This window comes from Montipora foliosa, chromosome 5 (assembly GCF_036669935.1).
Source record: "Montipora foliosa isolate CH-2021 chromosome 5, ASM3666993v2, whole genome shotgun sequence".
Taxonomy (NCBI): Eukaryota; Metazoa; Cnidaria; class Anthozoa; order Scleractinia; family Acroporidae; genus Montipora; species Montipora foliosa.
Window position 1 is genome coordinate 28,941,157 of NC_090873.1, and position 15,762 is coordinate 28,956,918.

The 15,762-nt window shown below is 38.4% G+C and overlaps 1 protein-coding gene across 13 annotated transcripts in view; it reads right to left on the minus strand.

Annotated features, from left to right (window-relative positions):
* Positions 1 to 954: 954 nt before the first annotated feature.
* The window catches only part of LOC138003884 (tetratricopeptide repeat protein 28-like), a 44,669-nt gene continuing 29,861 nt past the window's right edge, over positions 955 to 15,762 (minus strand). For 12 of the 13 annotated variants that reach the window (XM_068850181.1, XM_068850180.1, XM_068850179.1 and 9 more), the window contains 2 exons: positions 6,600 to 9,741; positions 955 to 6,108 (listed from right to left, as the gene is read on the minus strand). In XM_068850181.1, coding sequence (XP_068706282.1) covers positions 6,089 to 6,108; positions 6,600 to 9,693 — 3,114 coding nt within the window. In that variant the 5' untranslated portion in view covers positions 9,694 to 9,741 and the 3' untranslated portion in view covers positions 955 to 6,088. Of the gene's footprint in view, positions 6,109 to 6,599; positions 9,742 to 15,253; positions 15,381 to 15,762 lie in introns of those variants that run through there. The other variant, XM_068850174.1, reaches the window with a different exon arrangement.

Here is a 15,762-nt window from a genome sequence, read left to right on the forward strand (position 1 = left end):
CATCTCGCTCTTAACTACCCTGAGGACTAAGTCTTTTTTGGTCTAATGATTGCTTGCTGATAGGGTCTTCGAAGAAGTACAAGGAAGGAAGGAACCGGCCAAAGCGGTGAAAACCTATTGCAAAGCAGCTGCTTAGAAACATTCTATAATTTTCCTCTAAAAAGGAGTAACTGCAAATAAACGTAGCGCACAAAATATCAGGTCTGGGTTTTTCAGAAACAGGAGAGGATAGCACGGCATCCACTGTCCACTAACTCAGGTGTCCATTGGATAGTGATTAATTTACTCCCTCTACTAACTCTGATTTACTGAACAGAGCCATCAACGTTTGAGACAACTATTAGAGAGGTTAGGCATCACGTTAACCCCAAACGGCAAACGACGTGAGTGAAATTAGTGTTTTGCCAAAAATGTAAGAACCCTGCTGGATATTAGCTCATTTCTGTCCTCTTAGCTCCAGATATGAAGAAACGTTTTAAAGGAACGAGACAAGTTAAAATGAGAGAATTTTCACGCTTTTATGACAAGTAGGAGCCTGCCGTTTCCCGTTGGCTGTAAACGTCATACTTAAAGGGAAAGTACGGCCTAGCTAGAAAAAGTTATTCTGAATCGAAAGTTCTTTTTCCGGAATTTCATCCTTGATCACTCATTTGGGCCTAATGTATTTAACTAGCCAACAATAAAGCTTCAATTGAAATCCGCCATCTTTGTTTTTGTGTATGCCAACGAGGCTATGACGTAGCAATAGTCAAGGATTTCTCCTGATGACTAGATGTACTTGACTTAACAAGGAAAACATAGTCGAGGGGAGCGATACTTTGTGGACTTGAATCTTGATCCAGAGGGTAAATTGTATTAATATTGGCTCCACCATCAGAACAGATTTACCTCGTGGTCGTTAAACAGAGTTTTATATGTGAGTTATATGCAGGAGTTTTACAAAGGGAAAGAGAGCTTGCAGTGTTATCCCGCGCTCATTGCTGTGAAATAAACGCCTGGAGATCAAGTTTAATCTGTTTACCGTGGCTTTCTACGCGAGATCCCTGTTACAACTTCGAAACAAACGATCGATTTATATATTTCCATCGAATGGATAGAGTAAATCGTTTCAGTAGTGTTTATGAAGCTAACAAAATTTAACTACATTTCAAGTTGTATATTTTACTGCCTGGAAAAGTGCATAACAGTTAATAAATAAATAAATAATAAATAGATTTATATAGCGCCATATCCTAACTGCTCTATGGCGCTTTACAATACTGTATTAAAAAGATAATGACTACATTAATTAAAAACATTAAAAGATAATTAAGACAAAAATCACATGAAATCACAAAATATTTGAAAAAGAGCCTTATTGAAAAGGTAAGTCTTCAGACATTTCTTAAAAGTAGCTAAAGAAAAACCAGGCTGTCTCGTATGCCCCACAACAGTGGGGCAGCCACTGTGAAAGGTGTTAGCAAATCACTAATATAATAAGAAGGGGCTAAATTATTCAGAGATTTAAAAACCAACAACAAGATCTTAAAAACAATGCGATGCTCCACTGGTAACCAATGGAGCTCAGAAAGTAATGGTGAAGTATGACCAAATTTAGGATAACGCTTAACAAGACAGACTGTACAGACTGTAGCCTCTGAATCTGGTATTTTGGTAGTCCGTATAAAAGGGCGTTCCCATTGTCTAACCTGCAAGTTTTAAAAGCATGTATAAGCGCTATTGTAGAATCCTCTGACAGATGGCTCCTAATTTTGGCTATCCTCCTTAGATGGTAAAAGGCTAATTTGCATATAGCACTATGTTTCTCAAACGTTAAACCATTGTGAAAAACTACGCCCAAATTGCGAGCTGATTTTTTTTTAGTGAAAGTCGTCTATATATTACTTGATTCAGTTTTCTCGCTCCAATATAATGATATTTTGGACTGTTTGACTGAGATTTCAGTATGAAGCGAATGTTACCAAGACCAATATTCATATACCTGAAGATCCTGCTTGAAGTCCCCCTTAGCAAAATAGCGGACCCGAACAGACAACATATAGCAGTCAGGTTTTCAGGTTTGAGGAATCCAAACACTGGTCAATAGCTGTGTTTAAATGAGAGTATGGAAACACGGCTGTGACATCACACAAATTTTGATTGGTTATCTAGCCAGACACGCGTTTTGATTGGCTGGTAGGAAATATGAGCGTATATAAAAAAAATCTGATTGAATCAAGAAGTAAAAAAAACAGCATTTTCCATCATTTTTCGAATCATCTTTGAGGAATATTTTATAAAAGCAATACAGGACTTTTTTCCGTGTTTCCATGTTGTGCAAACGTGCATAGCTGTCTCGAGTTCTCCCAACTCCCCCTTGTATTTAGATGAGGCTATGGAAACACGGAAAACGTCCTCTATTTCTTAAATTGTTAAAAGTCAAGAAGCGGTGATCTTAAATTGGAGGTTATCACTCCTAAACTCCCACTATTGCCATCTGTTAGGACAAGTCTCTAGCCTAGGTTACTATAAGCTGCAAATGAAATAGTATTAAAAGGAGCCAAAAGTAATTGTAAAATTGTTCCAACTGATGAGCAGTTACGATATTTGGAGGTATCAGTACCATACATCTATATTTCAACTCGAATTTGAAATCGCAGGAAGTTGATTGTCTTCGAAAAAATAAAGTAAGTAAAAATGAAATTATATCTATGAAAACATGTAAAAATCGAAACTATTTACAAAAAGTACAGCAGTCACCAGTCACATGAATTTATCTAAGTTTAGAAGAGTGGTTGAAACTCCTTACTATAGTTGGTATTAGTAATCTAATGTGGAGAGGAAAAGAGTTCCAAAGTTTCCTACCAGTGAAAAAAAAAAGAGTAAAGACCATAAGTAGTTGCCTTAACAGGTTGAATGGAGAGTAAACGGGACATTAATCCGATTTATGTTACATATATTCAGTTATTTCGAAACATTGGTAATGAAATTGGGAGTCAGACCTTTGAAGGGCCTTTTAAATAAGATTACGATTTCTATGTGTATGTGCACAATGAAATATGGATAGCAGCACATGGCGCGCGTGGTTCAAAGGTCAGGTAACTTTCTGAAGTGGGTAAATATTGTGGCCAAGAACTGCCAACGACGATTTGACAACCACCACGTATTTTTTTCGAACAAATAATGTTTCCAAAAGAAATTTAAGTCACTAACGAACAGTTTCAATCTGTATTAAGATTGCAGGATTTTCTCACGTATTCGTATAGCACATGTACAAAGGCGCGTACGAAACCTTGAACACCCTTTAATTTAAATTAAACACCCGAAAAGTTACATGGTTGAAATGTTGCGTTTGAAGTGAAGCAATTTGAAATCACCTCAGGCTTTAAAGTATATTTCACTGGGGATTTTTTTTTTACTCAAAAGACATTAATGTTTTAGTTCTCTGAACATTCATAAACAACTTAACGAAAGGGTAATTCTTTTTTTAACAAAAAGAAAAAAACAGGCATACTGGTGAAAATCAGTGAATTTCGAGCACCTTTTCCAAAAGTCAAGCATTATTTAAGCACTTCTTTGGCATTTTGAAGCACCATTTTCCAGTTTGCCAGCCCAATCGGGATAGACCTATCGTCAAATCATTTTTTGGCAAACTTTGCAAGGCCAAAAAACTGGGAAATACAAGTCACCTTATAGCCTAATTTTTATGGATGGAAAGCTTAACTATCATAGATTTGTGCTATAAAAAAATCACTTTAAATAAGACCTATTAGAAGAGAAATAACGATTTTTCCAAAAGTGTTGAAAATCGCGATTTTTGGCCAAATGGCAAATACAAACAAACAATGAAATGTGATGTACCACAGGGTAGTTCCCTTGGTCCTCTTTTATTCTTACTTTATATAAAAAACATTTCTACTGCTCTGATAAACTGAACTTTAGGATTTTTGCTGATGACACTAATGTCTTTGCTTCATCACCTTCTATTCGAGATCTTGAAAAACTAAATAACGGAGAGCTGGCTAAAATTAAAGAAGGTGCGATCTAAACAAGCTAAATATTAAGAAAACTAATTACATGATTGTTTAAATCTCCTAAAAAGAAATCAGGAAACATAAATGTTAAATTACCAAATAAAGATGAAAACAGTGAAATACGGACATTTATGATATGGCAAGAACTTGTTCTTGCCACTCGAACATAAAATTCATATCTTCTCGCCACCGTGTAATATCCTCTATGTAAAAACTAGCGATAAAAAGCTAAACTTCCGACGTTTCCGCGACCTCATGACGCCATTATCAAGGACTTGGAAATAAACATGCGAGTTCATAACGGTCAACACTAATTTCCATCCCTCAAACTGACATTATGCCATGTTAATATTGACAAGCTTACCGCTCTAAAAAAAATGAAAACAAGCAGAATGACAGCTTTAGTCCAACAAGAAATAGAGTTTCTAAGCTATGCCGCACTGATCTACAGTATTTAGGTCTAAAAACCTCGTTCAAGACGGTTAACTTTCAATTGTTTTGCTAGGTACTATTATGTCAATACTCTAAAAAATTCGACTTTCAGGGAACTTGTCTCATTGGTCTAGTGGATATCGGAAACTGTAAGGTGAAGCCATCGATCTGGGTTCAACTCTTTGCCTCGCCTATTTTGAATCTTCTCAGCTTGTTTAAAATCTTTGTTTTGTTGAAAAAGTAGATTTGAAGTCGTAAAAGGGAAATGTCAGTTTAAGGGATGGAAAGAAGTGATGACAGTTCATACCAGGTACAAAATACTCCAAATGTGCATAAGTGGAGGAGAGCTAGACAAAGACTTTAGCTTGGATTGAATCTGTTTGCACGTTCAGCCGTGGTCTACGTGACCATGGTAGTGGAGAAGTAGACCAGTACTGATAGGCCTCACATAGACCTTACTCTCGATTTGGGGTGCTCGGTTTAGGAGGTGGGTGCCCATCCTGCTGTCAGTTTTAACATGAAGAAAGGATGGAATGGTTCCCTTTTAATACCTTTGTCAACTCAACAGTTACTGACCAACGTTTGCAATGGTGGGAAATGGTATGAAATGACGTGACTCGGGTAGTCATACCATTTTTAAAATTCAAAAAATTTCCACAAGCATATGCATGGGCAAAGTCCCACCTCCCCAGGGGTTTAAAATGCACACAATTAATTAAGAGATCAGGCAACTTTTACACCACACACCTTTTTACCTTCTAGAAGTTTTAAGAAATCGCCCATTTCATTGAATTATTTTGCATTGGTCCAGTCCCTCTGTGACAAAATATCACAAAATCAACATGTGCAACTTTAAAGTAAAGAACTTTCCATTTGTTTCGTACCAGGCCCTATCAAGAGTCCTTCACCCAAGAGTTAGATTTACCCAAATTGTCGTAGTCCTCATCAGCGTCAGAAAAGTGTCTGTTTTTGAACCAATTTTTGCGGGAAAATAAACAATAAGCAAATCGGCTAACTCAATGTTGTGCCCGATTCAAACCGTTTGGGAATAAAGCGTTTTGTTCCAGGAATTTCCATATCATTTAAATGTGAATACTACATTAAAATTTTTGTAATTTCCAAACATTTCTTCTTCCTAGGTTTTTTTTTAGGTTATAGACATTTGCCTCCCGAAACAATTAATTTGCTTATTTAGCTTTGGCCAACCTTACAGAAACACAGAAAATACACATTCCCCGAGACTGTCACTTAATGATATTGTAAATGGAAAGTTGGTATAGCAAGCTAAAGAGTATACATTGTCACCTGAGAAACATACAGCAAAAGCTTGGAGTCATTTTCAAGGGCCAAAATAACACGACGGCTAGATCCTCAGTTATGGAAACAAGCCGTTTTGCCAAGTCCCTGATTTCTATCAAGTGATTAACTAATCCTGGAACAGATGCTTACAAAACAAGGCACAAATGTAAGGACTTGGACAATATCTTCATACTACTGAAATCTCATGGTACTTAAACTATAATTACCATGATATCTTGTGTCTGACTGCTACTGAGGTATCAATGATTGAATTGTTTTCAATAACTCATATAATCGAAGAAAGGAGAATAACATATTGACGTATCACAGTCCAAGTAAGTTTTTCACGTTTTGGACATCGTTTCTGAAAAAACAAAACAAGGAAGAAAGAAACAAGTAGTGGGTTAAATGGCAATAACGAATTTCGTTCTGATTGACAAGTAAATAATATAACAATTATCTTAATTCATTCATTTAACTGTTTGTGCTAGAGTTAATAGCAACAATTCCTATTCACTGTTACTTTGACATGTAGACTTGAAGACCTCAATAACTCACTCACTTGACATAAGCCATCGACAATTACCGACCACTTTCACAGTCAGTCCATCATAACATGGGCTCAAACAGCTACCTATCTGCAGAAAGCTGAAGTAGCTGACTCGGTGAATGCAGACATTATTTAATTCAGGTATTTTAGCCAAAGCAGTTCGAGTAAAAATAACCACTCTGGCAACCGTTTTTAAGCCATTTCTCTGTGAAGAACGTACCTGCTCCTTTCAACAACTTCCTGATTAAAAACATGTACAAAGTATAGCGATTCAGTCATTAAAGTTATATTTAAATAGCACTTACCATTGTTTTCATGTTCGAGCTCCCCAAATTCAAAGGTGACATCATCACCAATGAGCACAAATGGCGCCCAGTATTTTATGGCCGAATAATTCTTTGTCTCCTGAAGAGATTTCATAGCATGGTGAAGAGCTGTACTTGCACTTTTTCTATCTGCCAAGTGTTGGTAGAAACTCTTCATGAACATAAAGGTTGCCTCGTCGTCGATTGCCCAGAGTGACACCAGAACAGACCGGGCACCAGCACACAGGAAAGCCCTGGCTATTCCCACAATACCCTCAGATTTTACCTCTCCCTGGCCACTATGACAGCAACTAAGCACAACCAGTCTTGCCTGAAGGCGAACTGCTTGAACATCGCTCAACGATAACATGTAATCTTCCTCTTCAGGGATCTGGGATGTGCGTTCGGGATTTGGGGCCAAAGCAATTTCTCCAGATCCGTCATCCCCATGTGCAGCAATGTGGATTAAGGCAACTGACTTCATTCTTTTCAGCACCTCAGCTTTGGTTGCATTTTTTCCTGTAAGAGGCACGGTCTGCAGAAGTTCTCCAATTATATCCACCTCTTTTTTCGCACACGGCAGATGTCCATACATGGGTTCACCAGTGCCGTAAGTGACTTCGCTCAAGCAAGGATCGCCTACAAGCAGCACTTCATTCTTACTTTGGAAGTCGACAGGTGCCATAGTGATCAATTTTAAAGCAGTCAACGAGGGAATTGCACGGATCCTGACAGAGTCACTCATTGCAGAAAAAGGAGCCAGGCAAAAGTGTCCATCAGGAACAAACACTAAGTCATCACCCTGGATCAAGTCTGCTATAGGACTGACTAAGACATCATACAAAGGCTGCAAAGAGTGCACAGAGAAGCTCAAGGACTGAACGGTTTGTTCAACAACTTCCCTACTGCTCGAGAAGTCACTGTAATGTCTGTCGAGCGAACGATTCTCACATCGTACAACGGTCCCCGCATTGATCTGCTTAAAAGTACTTTTCATCAGAGACTTGGCACTTCCATTTTCGATTTTCTTTTGTCTAAAATTTATCCCGATATCATGTCTTAGCAACCAGAAGCTGATCATGTTCCCTTCAAGTGCTGTGAAAACAGTTTGTGAAGAGAGATCTGTCATAACCAAAGAGATAGTTACCTTCATCATAGGTTTCTCATCAACGCTGTATTGCATCTTTAAAATGTCTGCCAAAGCCTGTGCTCGTCCTTGCTCAGCAGCATACAAAGCTTCATCAACCTCTCCATTCTTCAAGAGTGCTGTCCACAGAGCGGTGTACGCATACCCCTTTGTGTCACGAAAGCTTATTTTCCATGCATCCTCTGACCAAAGAAGACGCCTAACTTCATCAAAATAATAAATGCTTAGGCGATAGTAATTAAGAGCTTTGTTCAAGGAGCCAAAATATTCATGAACAAGACCAATATTATAACATGCACTTCCCAGCCCTATTGGGTCCTCTATTTCCTTGCAAATACTAAGTTGTTGATGGTGGTACTCTATGGCTTGCTTGAATTTACCAAGACTTTGATAAGCATTGCCGAGATTGCCATAGCCTGCTCCTTCTCCGGCCCTGTCCCCTACCTCTTTCGCAATACTAAGATGTCGATGGTGGTACTCTATGGCTTGCCCGAAAATACCAAGACTTTGATAAGTGTTGCCGAGATTGCCATAGGCTCCTCCTTCTCCGGCCCTGTCCCCTAGCTCCTTCGCAATACTAAGATCTTGATAGTGGTACTTTATGGCTTGCTTGAAATTACCAAGACTTTTATAGGCATTGCCGAGATTGCAATAAGCTATTCTTTCTCCGGCCCTGTCCCCTACCTCTTTTGCAATACTAAGACCTTGATGGTAGTAATCTATGGCTTGCTTGAAATTACCAAGACTTTGATAAGCATTGCCGAGATTGCCATAGGTTGCTCCTTCTCCGGCCCTGTCCCCTACCTCTTTTGCAATACTAAGACCTTGATGGTAGTACTCTATGGCTTGCTTGAAATTACCAAGACTTTGATAAGCATTGCCGAGATTGCCATAGGCTGCTCCTTCTCCGGCCCTGTCCCCTACCTCTTTCGCAATAGTAAGATCTTGATGGTGGTACTCTATGGCTTGCTTGAAATTACCAAGACTTTGATAAGCGCTACCGAGATTGCCATAGGCTGCTCCTTCTCCGGCCCTGTCCCCTACCTCTTTCGCAATACTAAGATGTTGATGGTGGTACTCTGTGGCTTGCTTGAAATTACCAAAACTTTGATAAGTGTTGCCGAGATTGCCATAGGCCCCTCCTTCTCCGGCCCTGTCCCCTACCTCTTTTGCAATACTAAGATTTTGATGGTGGTACTCTATGGCTTGCTTGAAATTACCAAGACTTCGATAAGCATTGCCGAGATTGCCATAGGTACCTCCTTCTGTGACCCTGTCCCCTACCTGTTTCGCAATACTAAGAGTTTGATGGTAGTACTCTATGGCTTGCTTGAAATTACCAAGACTTCGATAAGCGTTACCGAGATTGCCATAGGCTGCTCCTTCTCCGGCCCTGTCCCCTACCTCTTTTGCGATACTAAGATGCTGATGGTGGTACTCTATGGCTTGCTTGAATTTACCAAGACTTTTATAAGCAATGCCAAGATTGCAATAAGCTCTTCCTTCTCCGGCCCTGTCCCCTACCTCTTTCGCAATACTAAGATCTTGATGGTGGTACTCTACGGCTTGCTTGAAATTACCAAGACTTTGATAAGCGTTTCCGAGATTGCCATAGACTGCTCCTTCTCCGGCCCTGTCCCCTACCTCTTTTGCAATACTAAGATCTTGATGGTGGTACTCTATGGCCTGCTTGAAATTACCAAGACTGTCGTAAGTGTTGCCGAGATTGCAATAAGCTTTTCCTTCTCCGGCCCTGAAACCTATATGCTTAAAAATGGCTAATGCTTCTGTGTAATTTGTTATGGCCTGATTAAAGTCAGCTGTGCCCTGATAGTAGCTACCAAGATTGAAATAAGCCAAACCCTCGCCTTGTCTGTCTCCCTCCTTTCTTGCAACACTAAGCTCTTGCATATGCCGCACCAAAACGCCCAACTTTCTATCCACCATTGTTGATAATGAAAACCAGGAAGTTTTTCTCAGAAATCTGGGGTGCACCTAGAAGATAAATGAACGAAAACACAATAGGTTCAATGCTCTGAGTACAGGATGCTAAACTTGATTAATTGAACAGTGAAAGAATAACTATCGTAAGCCAGTATTTCAAAAGGAAAATGACTTTCTTCATCAGGGTTTCCCGAGGAATGATTTCGGCTAATGGAGACAGTTGTTACAGAGTAAATACTTGGGCATTTAACAGACTAAGAGCGTTTTATACAATAATAATCACGGAACATTAAAAATAGAAATTCTATTATGTAAATGAGGGAAAAACAGCCTATAGAAAAGGGATGGCATCCCATTTCATCTTTCTTGTCGAAAGCTAATTAAAAGTTCTCAAAGGGGCTAGCTCACACAATTTTAGGCAATTTCAGCATTGATCAAATGGTCATACAATTAACTGAAATAACAAAATAACGGCTCATAACTATAGAGGAACTCAAACAAAACACAGGAAAGCTAAGGAGGGACAAGGATGGACAAAACTGGGGAGGATTGAAATGGATTGCATTTGGGTAAATTTGAAAAACGTTGGCCCACCTTTTTTCAAATTTACATCAGTTTATATCAAAATGTCATTTAAACAGCTGGAAAATCATTCTCAATTGTTACGTGGACGTGATTTTGCAAATGAAAGACACTTGCTCTGCCAATTTGACGTTTAGAGCTCATAACTGACAAAATTAAACAAAATTACCTAAAACAGCGTGACCTAGCCCCTTTAAGATATGCTGCGCTGGCGGGAAATTTGCTGCCGGTATGTAGCTGACACCAAAAAGACAGGAGGGGATGCCATTACGAGTGTAATATTCAATTTTCTGCAATTGGCGTCAAACTCATATATTTTTATTTCAGATCTAAATCTATCCAATATAGGAATTGCTTGTTTTGCGTCACAATTTTTTTTGTCTGGAAACCTGGTTACTCCATGTATTTTGATCCAGGGACTTTGAATGAGCTAATTGAACTGCTCACACGTTTCCATTGAGAAAGGCTGCTCGTCAGGACAGAATTGGCCGTTTTTATACTAGAGATGCATAATCCGGCCATTCAAATTATGTCTTTCTCTCCCTTTCTCCATAAGCCAAAATCATTCCTTGGGAAACCCTGATGAAGAAAGGCATTTTCTTTCGAAATTTTGGCTTAAGATAGTTATTCCTTCATTGCTCAATTAATCTTGCTGTGCCAGTTTAGCATCCTATAGTCAGGACATTGAACCTATTGTGTTTTTGTATTTCTCAGCGTTGTTTAAAAAAGTAGGTACGCAATGCGTACATGTGGGTAGCCACTTAGACACTGTACTACCAATGGAGTCTTAAGTATGCTGTTCATTTTCATTTGGGTTCTAACCATTCACTATACTAGCTCTCTACGACCTTCATTGGCTTCCCATTGCCTATCGAATCAGGTTTAAGATTTAAATAAATTCATGGATAAGTGTTATCTTATCTTAGTGATGTGATTACGCTTGGACCTATCCTCTATTTATTGTATACTGCACCATTAGCTGACTTATTTCGACACCATAACATGCAATTTCACCTCTATGCTGACGATACGCAACTTTACGTTTCCTTTTTAACAAATAATGACCTGGAACTGACTGAAGCTGTTGTGAACGTATAGAGCTATGCCTGTGGCTTTAGGTTGCTGACTGATACGGAAATCGTTACTATCGCTGCCACCATAGAATCTTATTTTTGGATTTTTGGAGCCTACAACACTGTTCAGAGTCTCATTCCTTTCGGAGTTTGTCATGGGTGCATGTTTCTCTGCAGTGTTTTTAGGGTCCATTTCTTGTAGCTGGGTATTCTGCTTTTGACATTAAGTCTGTAATAGGTAGTATCTGTGGATTTCGCAAAGTGATTTTCTGCTCAACATCTTAATTTTAGTGATTTCATTTAAAGCTTACCCACACGTGCGAGCAAAAGCCTAGCCTCTGTATCCAGAGAAGAATCGAACACTTTATAACTTCTCAAGTGTGCCTTGATGTCCTTATAACATTTTGCTGTTATTACGCATTCATCGTTTGCTGGATTGTCAGAACTTGGGCCACAAATTCCCCCAACAAACTCAGAATAGAACTGCACACAGTCATAATGGTCTGTGTGCTTTGTCCTAATCTCTTGCGTGACAGCTCTGACGACACAATCACGGCACAACTCACGAAAGTCACGAAGCGTTCGACTGGTTCGATGGTTGTTTGAGGGCTTCGAGGAAAATCCAAGCTGCGTATGCTTATATAAAGGGGGATACCTTTCTTTGTTTGTTTTGCAGGTATGTTCACAAAGTGAATTAAGGAAACTTGTTTGCGTAAAATATGGAATGGAATGAATCTTGCTAGTATGCAAATTTTTAGGATGTCACTCTTAAACCAAGACAATTAAATTTCAATGACACCTTCCCCTTGACCTACAGTAGTTCCAGTCAATTCACGTTGTATTGTGTCAGTAAAGCTAGAGTCTCGAATTGTTTAGTGAATAAATCGAGATTAGCGTGTGTGATTTCAATATACCTCACCTCCGCTTTGGTGGTCAAAGGTCGACTTTTGTTGACGAACAGCATGTTGAAATTGGGCCTAAAAATTCCTCTGTATCAATTACCCAAAAAGTTTATTGAATTTAATTGCAGCGGAAACATTGCTTATTCCGGTGAATATAGTCTCGTTTGAGAAAGCCATGTACCAAGATGCTTTTTGACGGTCGAATTTCGCACAAATTTGCCACTCCCCTTGCAAAATGAATTTCAAGCTTTCTGTTAAGTTCTGGAAATTTCTGGAAATTTTTAGAATGTGACAGCTTTATTCCAGAGTCAAATTCCAGCTTTTATTCCAGAAATTGTTTTTCAGTTTTTGCAAGTTTTGGGTTCTTTCAAAAGCTGGAAATAGCTTGAATTTGATACAGCTATCAGGTGCTGCCAGAAAATGACAGTTTTTTGGAGTCTTCATTTCTTGCAGGAAACTAGAAATAAACTAGCAATAGTCTACAGCTTGTTAACAATTTTAACATTTCTCAAATGAAACAAATGTTTAGTTTATTACAGTTCCTATTCTATAAATTCAACTCTTTTCAGATAAAAAGTTAAAGAAATGTTAAGCATGCAGTTTCTTATTATGTATAAAATTTAAGAAGTAAGAAAATTCCCTTGTAGAACCAGACATATGTAAACGCTATGTAAAGTTTATCATATAACTATGTTGAGCTATATAAAGGCTATTTACTGCTCCTTACTTGCTATGTAATAACTATGTAACTTGCTACATTACATAGTTCAGTCTGTTTAAAGCATATGCCATTACTATTGCAATACTATTTAAAGGTCACATAGCTCTTTGAAATAGCTTATGAATTTTTATGTGATATCTTTCGAGTTAATACATTTACTTAGCTTACGCAATGCCCTTTAAAGGCTCCAAACTTTGAACATAAAAGCACTCTGTACACAGAGAAAATGAAAAAGAAAGCTTTTATTCCGATCAATCAAAGGATTACCTTGTTTGATGCTCTCTGAGTCTCATAATCGGCCTTATTCCAAAAGGAACATGATGCATTACTCTCGAAACTTACACACTCCAAGTCAGCACTTAATCCTTTCAATGAACTCCAGTATCTTTCGAATCTTGTTCCGTAGAAAGATTGTCATCCTCCGCCATCTTGAATAACACGTGAGAGACCGGACTGGGAACTAGTGAGTCCTTTTTGTTTTGGTCAGCAGTCAGCAGTAACCAGTCCAGCTCTTACAGATTTTGCGGACAGAGCGCAAAAACCGCTGATTGGCTAGAGAATGACGGATAGTGACGTAAAATGGCTTTGTTCGCGTAACTGCACCTGCGCAAACTCTAAAGATTCGAAGTGATCGAATGAAAAGTCGAAGTGAAGAATAACACTCTAGCATTTGTCAAATTTTGTAAAAAGTTACACGACTCATACCCTGGGTGCCAGAGGAATTTTTTTTTTAAGGTTGGAGAGAACACTCAGCGCTTCCAAATCAACGGTCGAGGACACACGATTGACACGAGCTGTTTATAAGGCTTCGTATATAATTTACTTCGAAAGTCTGCATGTCAAGTAGCAATGCGTCCTCTTGTATCAGTTTGTTGGTTTTGGCTACTGTGAATTTTCTTGACACGGGGTGTTGGTCTGCCCCCAGATTATTTACAAATCTTACAGAAACCAGCGAAATGGCAACGAAATTCTTCTTTGTTCTCGGGAACTACAGGAGCAACTTGGTCTTGATGGACGAAACGAAAGGTTTTTGCTTCGAGCTTCCATATTTTGAAAATAAGTTTGTCCGCCCATTGTTATTGAGGACTCTAACGCGGTCACACAACTTTGATCGTATAAAATCGTCCACTGGGTTTCTTGCTGCTGATGAACTGTGAGTGAACTTCAGCCACAAAGTTCAATTTTCTTTACACCTGGGATTTACAATTTCCACGTCACGTAACCTTGATTGTTCAATGCCATCGATCTGTGCGAGGTTTTTGTTGCTGTTCTTCGCAAATATTTTTGCAGAAACCATTCCCGGAAACCTGCATCAAAGCGTCTTCCACTCAGTGTGTGTGCAATATTGTCCTGATCAGTTGTGGAACAGCCCAGAAAAGTACATTACTGTAACAGAGTAACCATATTGGTCAGGTTTTTCACATAAATATAAGTTTGCAAAGCGGCTACAAAAACACGTGCAGCAAAACTTTGGAAGCATGCAAACACTTCAGGTACATTATATAATAATACTAATACTAATAATAATAATAATAATAATAATAATAATAATAATAATAATAATAATAATAAGCCTTACAGCTTTAGTTAGATGTGTACCCCTGACTGAAAATTCTTTAACACTAAAAATTAGTATGAACACCAAATAATAATTATTAAGAATTATCATTCGCCGAAGGCAAGGTGAATATCGGTTAATGAAAACCGAGATGAAGTTGAGGTTTTTATTCACCAATATTCAAAGAGTCTGAAGGAATATTGGAAACAATAATTTAAATTTGCCTGACAATAGAAGCAACTCAATTTCTTAGTAAATGATGCCATCATGCAAATTGCCTATTACATAGTTGATTATTTGAATAATACATATTTTCTTTAAAACAATTAATTTATTCGTCTGTCACCTCAACAAAACAGCTTGTGGCCACTTTGAAAAAAAGCTTAGGTGATTATCATGTAATAATAATCATCTCAATGACAACCAAACAGCGCAGAGAACTTTCAGTAATTATACTAATAAGCATATAATTCCTGTAGCACTGCAAAGGCATTGGCATGTTTTCGTTCTCGATTTTTCTCTGCTTAATTTTCAGCTCCTGCTTTTGATCCTTGAGGGTTTTCTATCTGTCTGACTAATTCTGTGTAACTTAGTGCTTCAGTTCTCTTGGCAGATTTTTGGCACTTACAAAGAAGGGGGTGTAGAAACTATATTGAGGGGTAGGGGAAATTCAATTCAGTGCAGATTGATATTGCAAAGTACATTGAAATGTTATCCCATCACTCACCTTCATTGGTGAAATGTATTCATCCATGTGGCAAATTCTGTAGTCTTTTCAGCCAGTAGAAGGTGGCCCTCGCATATAATTTTCTAGTGTGGTGAACTGTTTTGCTGGTGTCGAAAGCCAAAAAAAGTGCTTTGCACATTGAACTAGAGCACCTTTGCTGACATTTGCACTCTCTAAACGGAAAAAATGCAGCTTACTTTGGTCGAATTAACTTAACTCGCCCTTTGCAAAGAGTCGCATAAACTTGAAAAAGCACACAATCCCCCAGCAGTCAGTTGTGGCAGTTGACATATTTTATTTTTCTAAGTTACACAAAACATAACAATGAACGTTGTTAGAGGGAAAAAAAATAACAGGGTTTGTTGTCAATATTTGCCACTGTTTTAAATATAACAGGCAGCCGCTCTGTCACCTTGGCCTATAAAGCGAGAAAACTTACGTTGTATTACATGAACAATGTCGACAAGATATTAACTCGAAGTTAAAAACATACATGTTCGTTATATGCA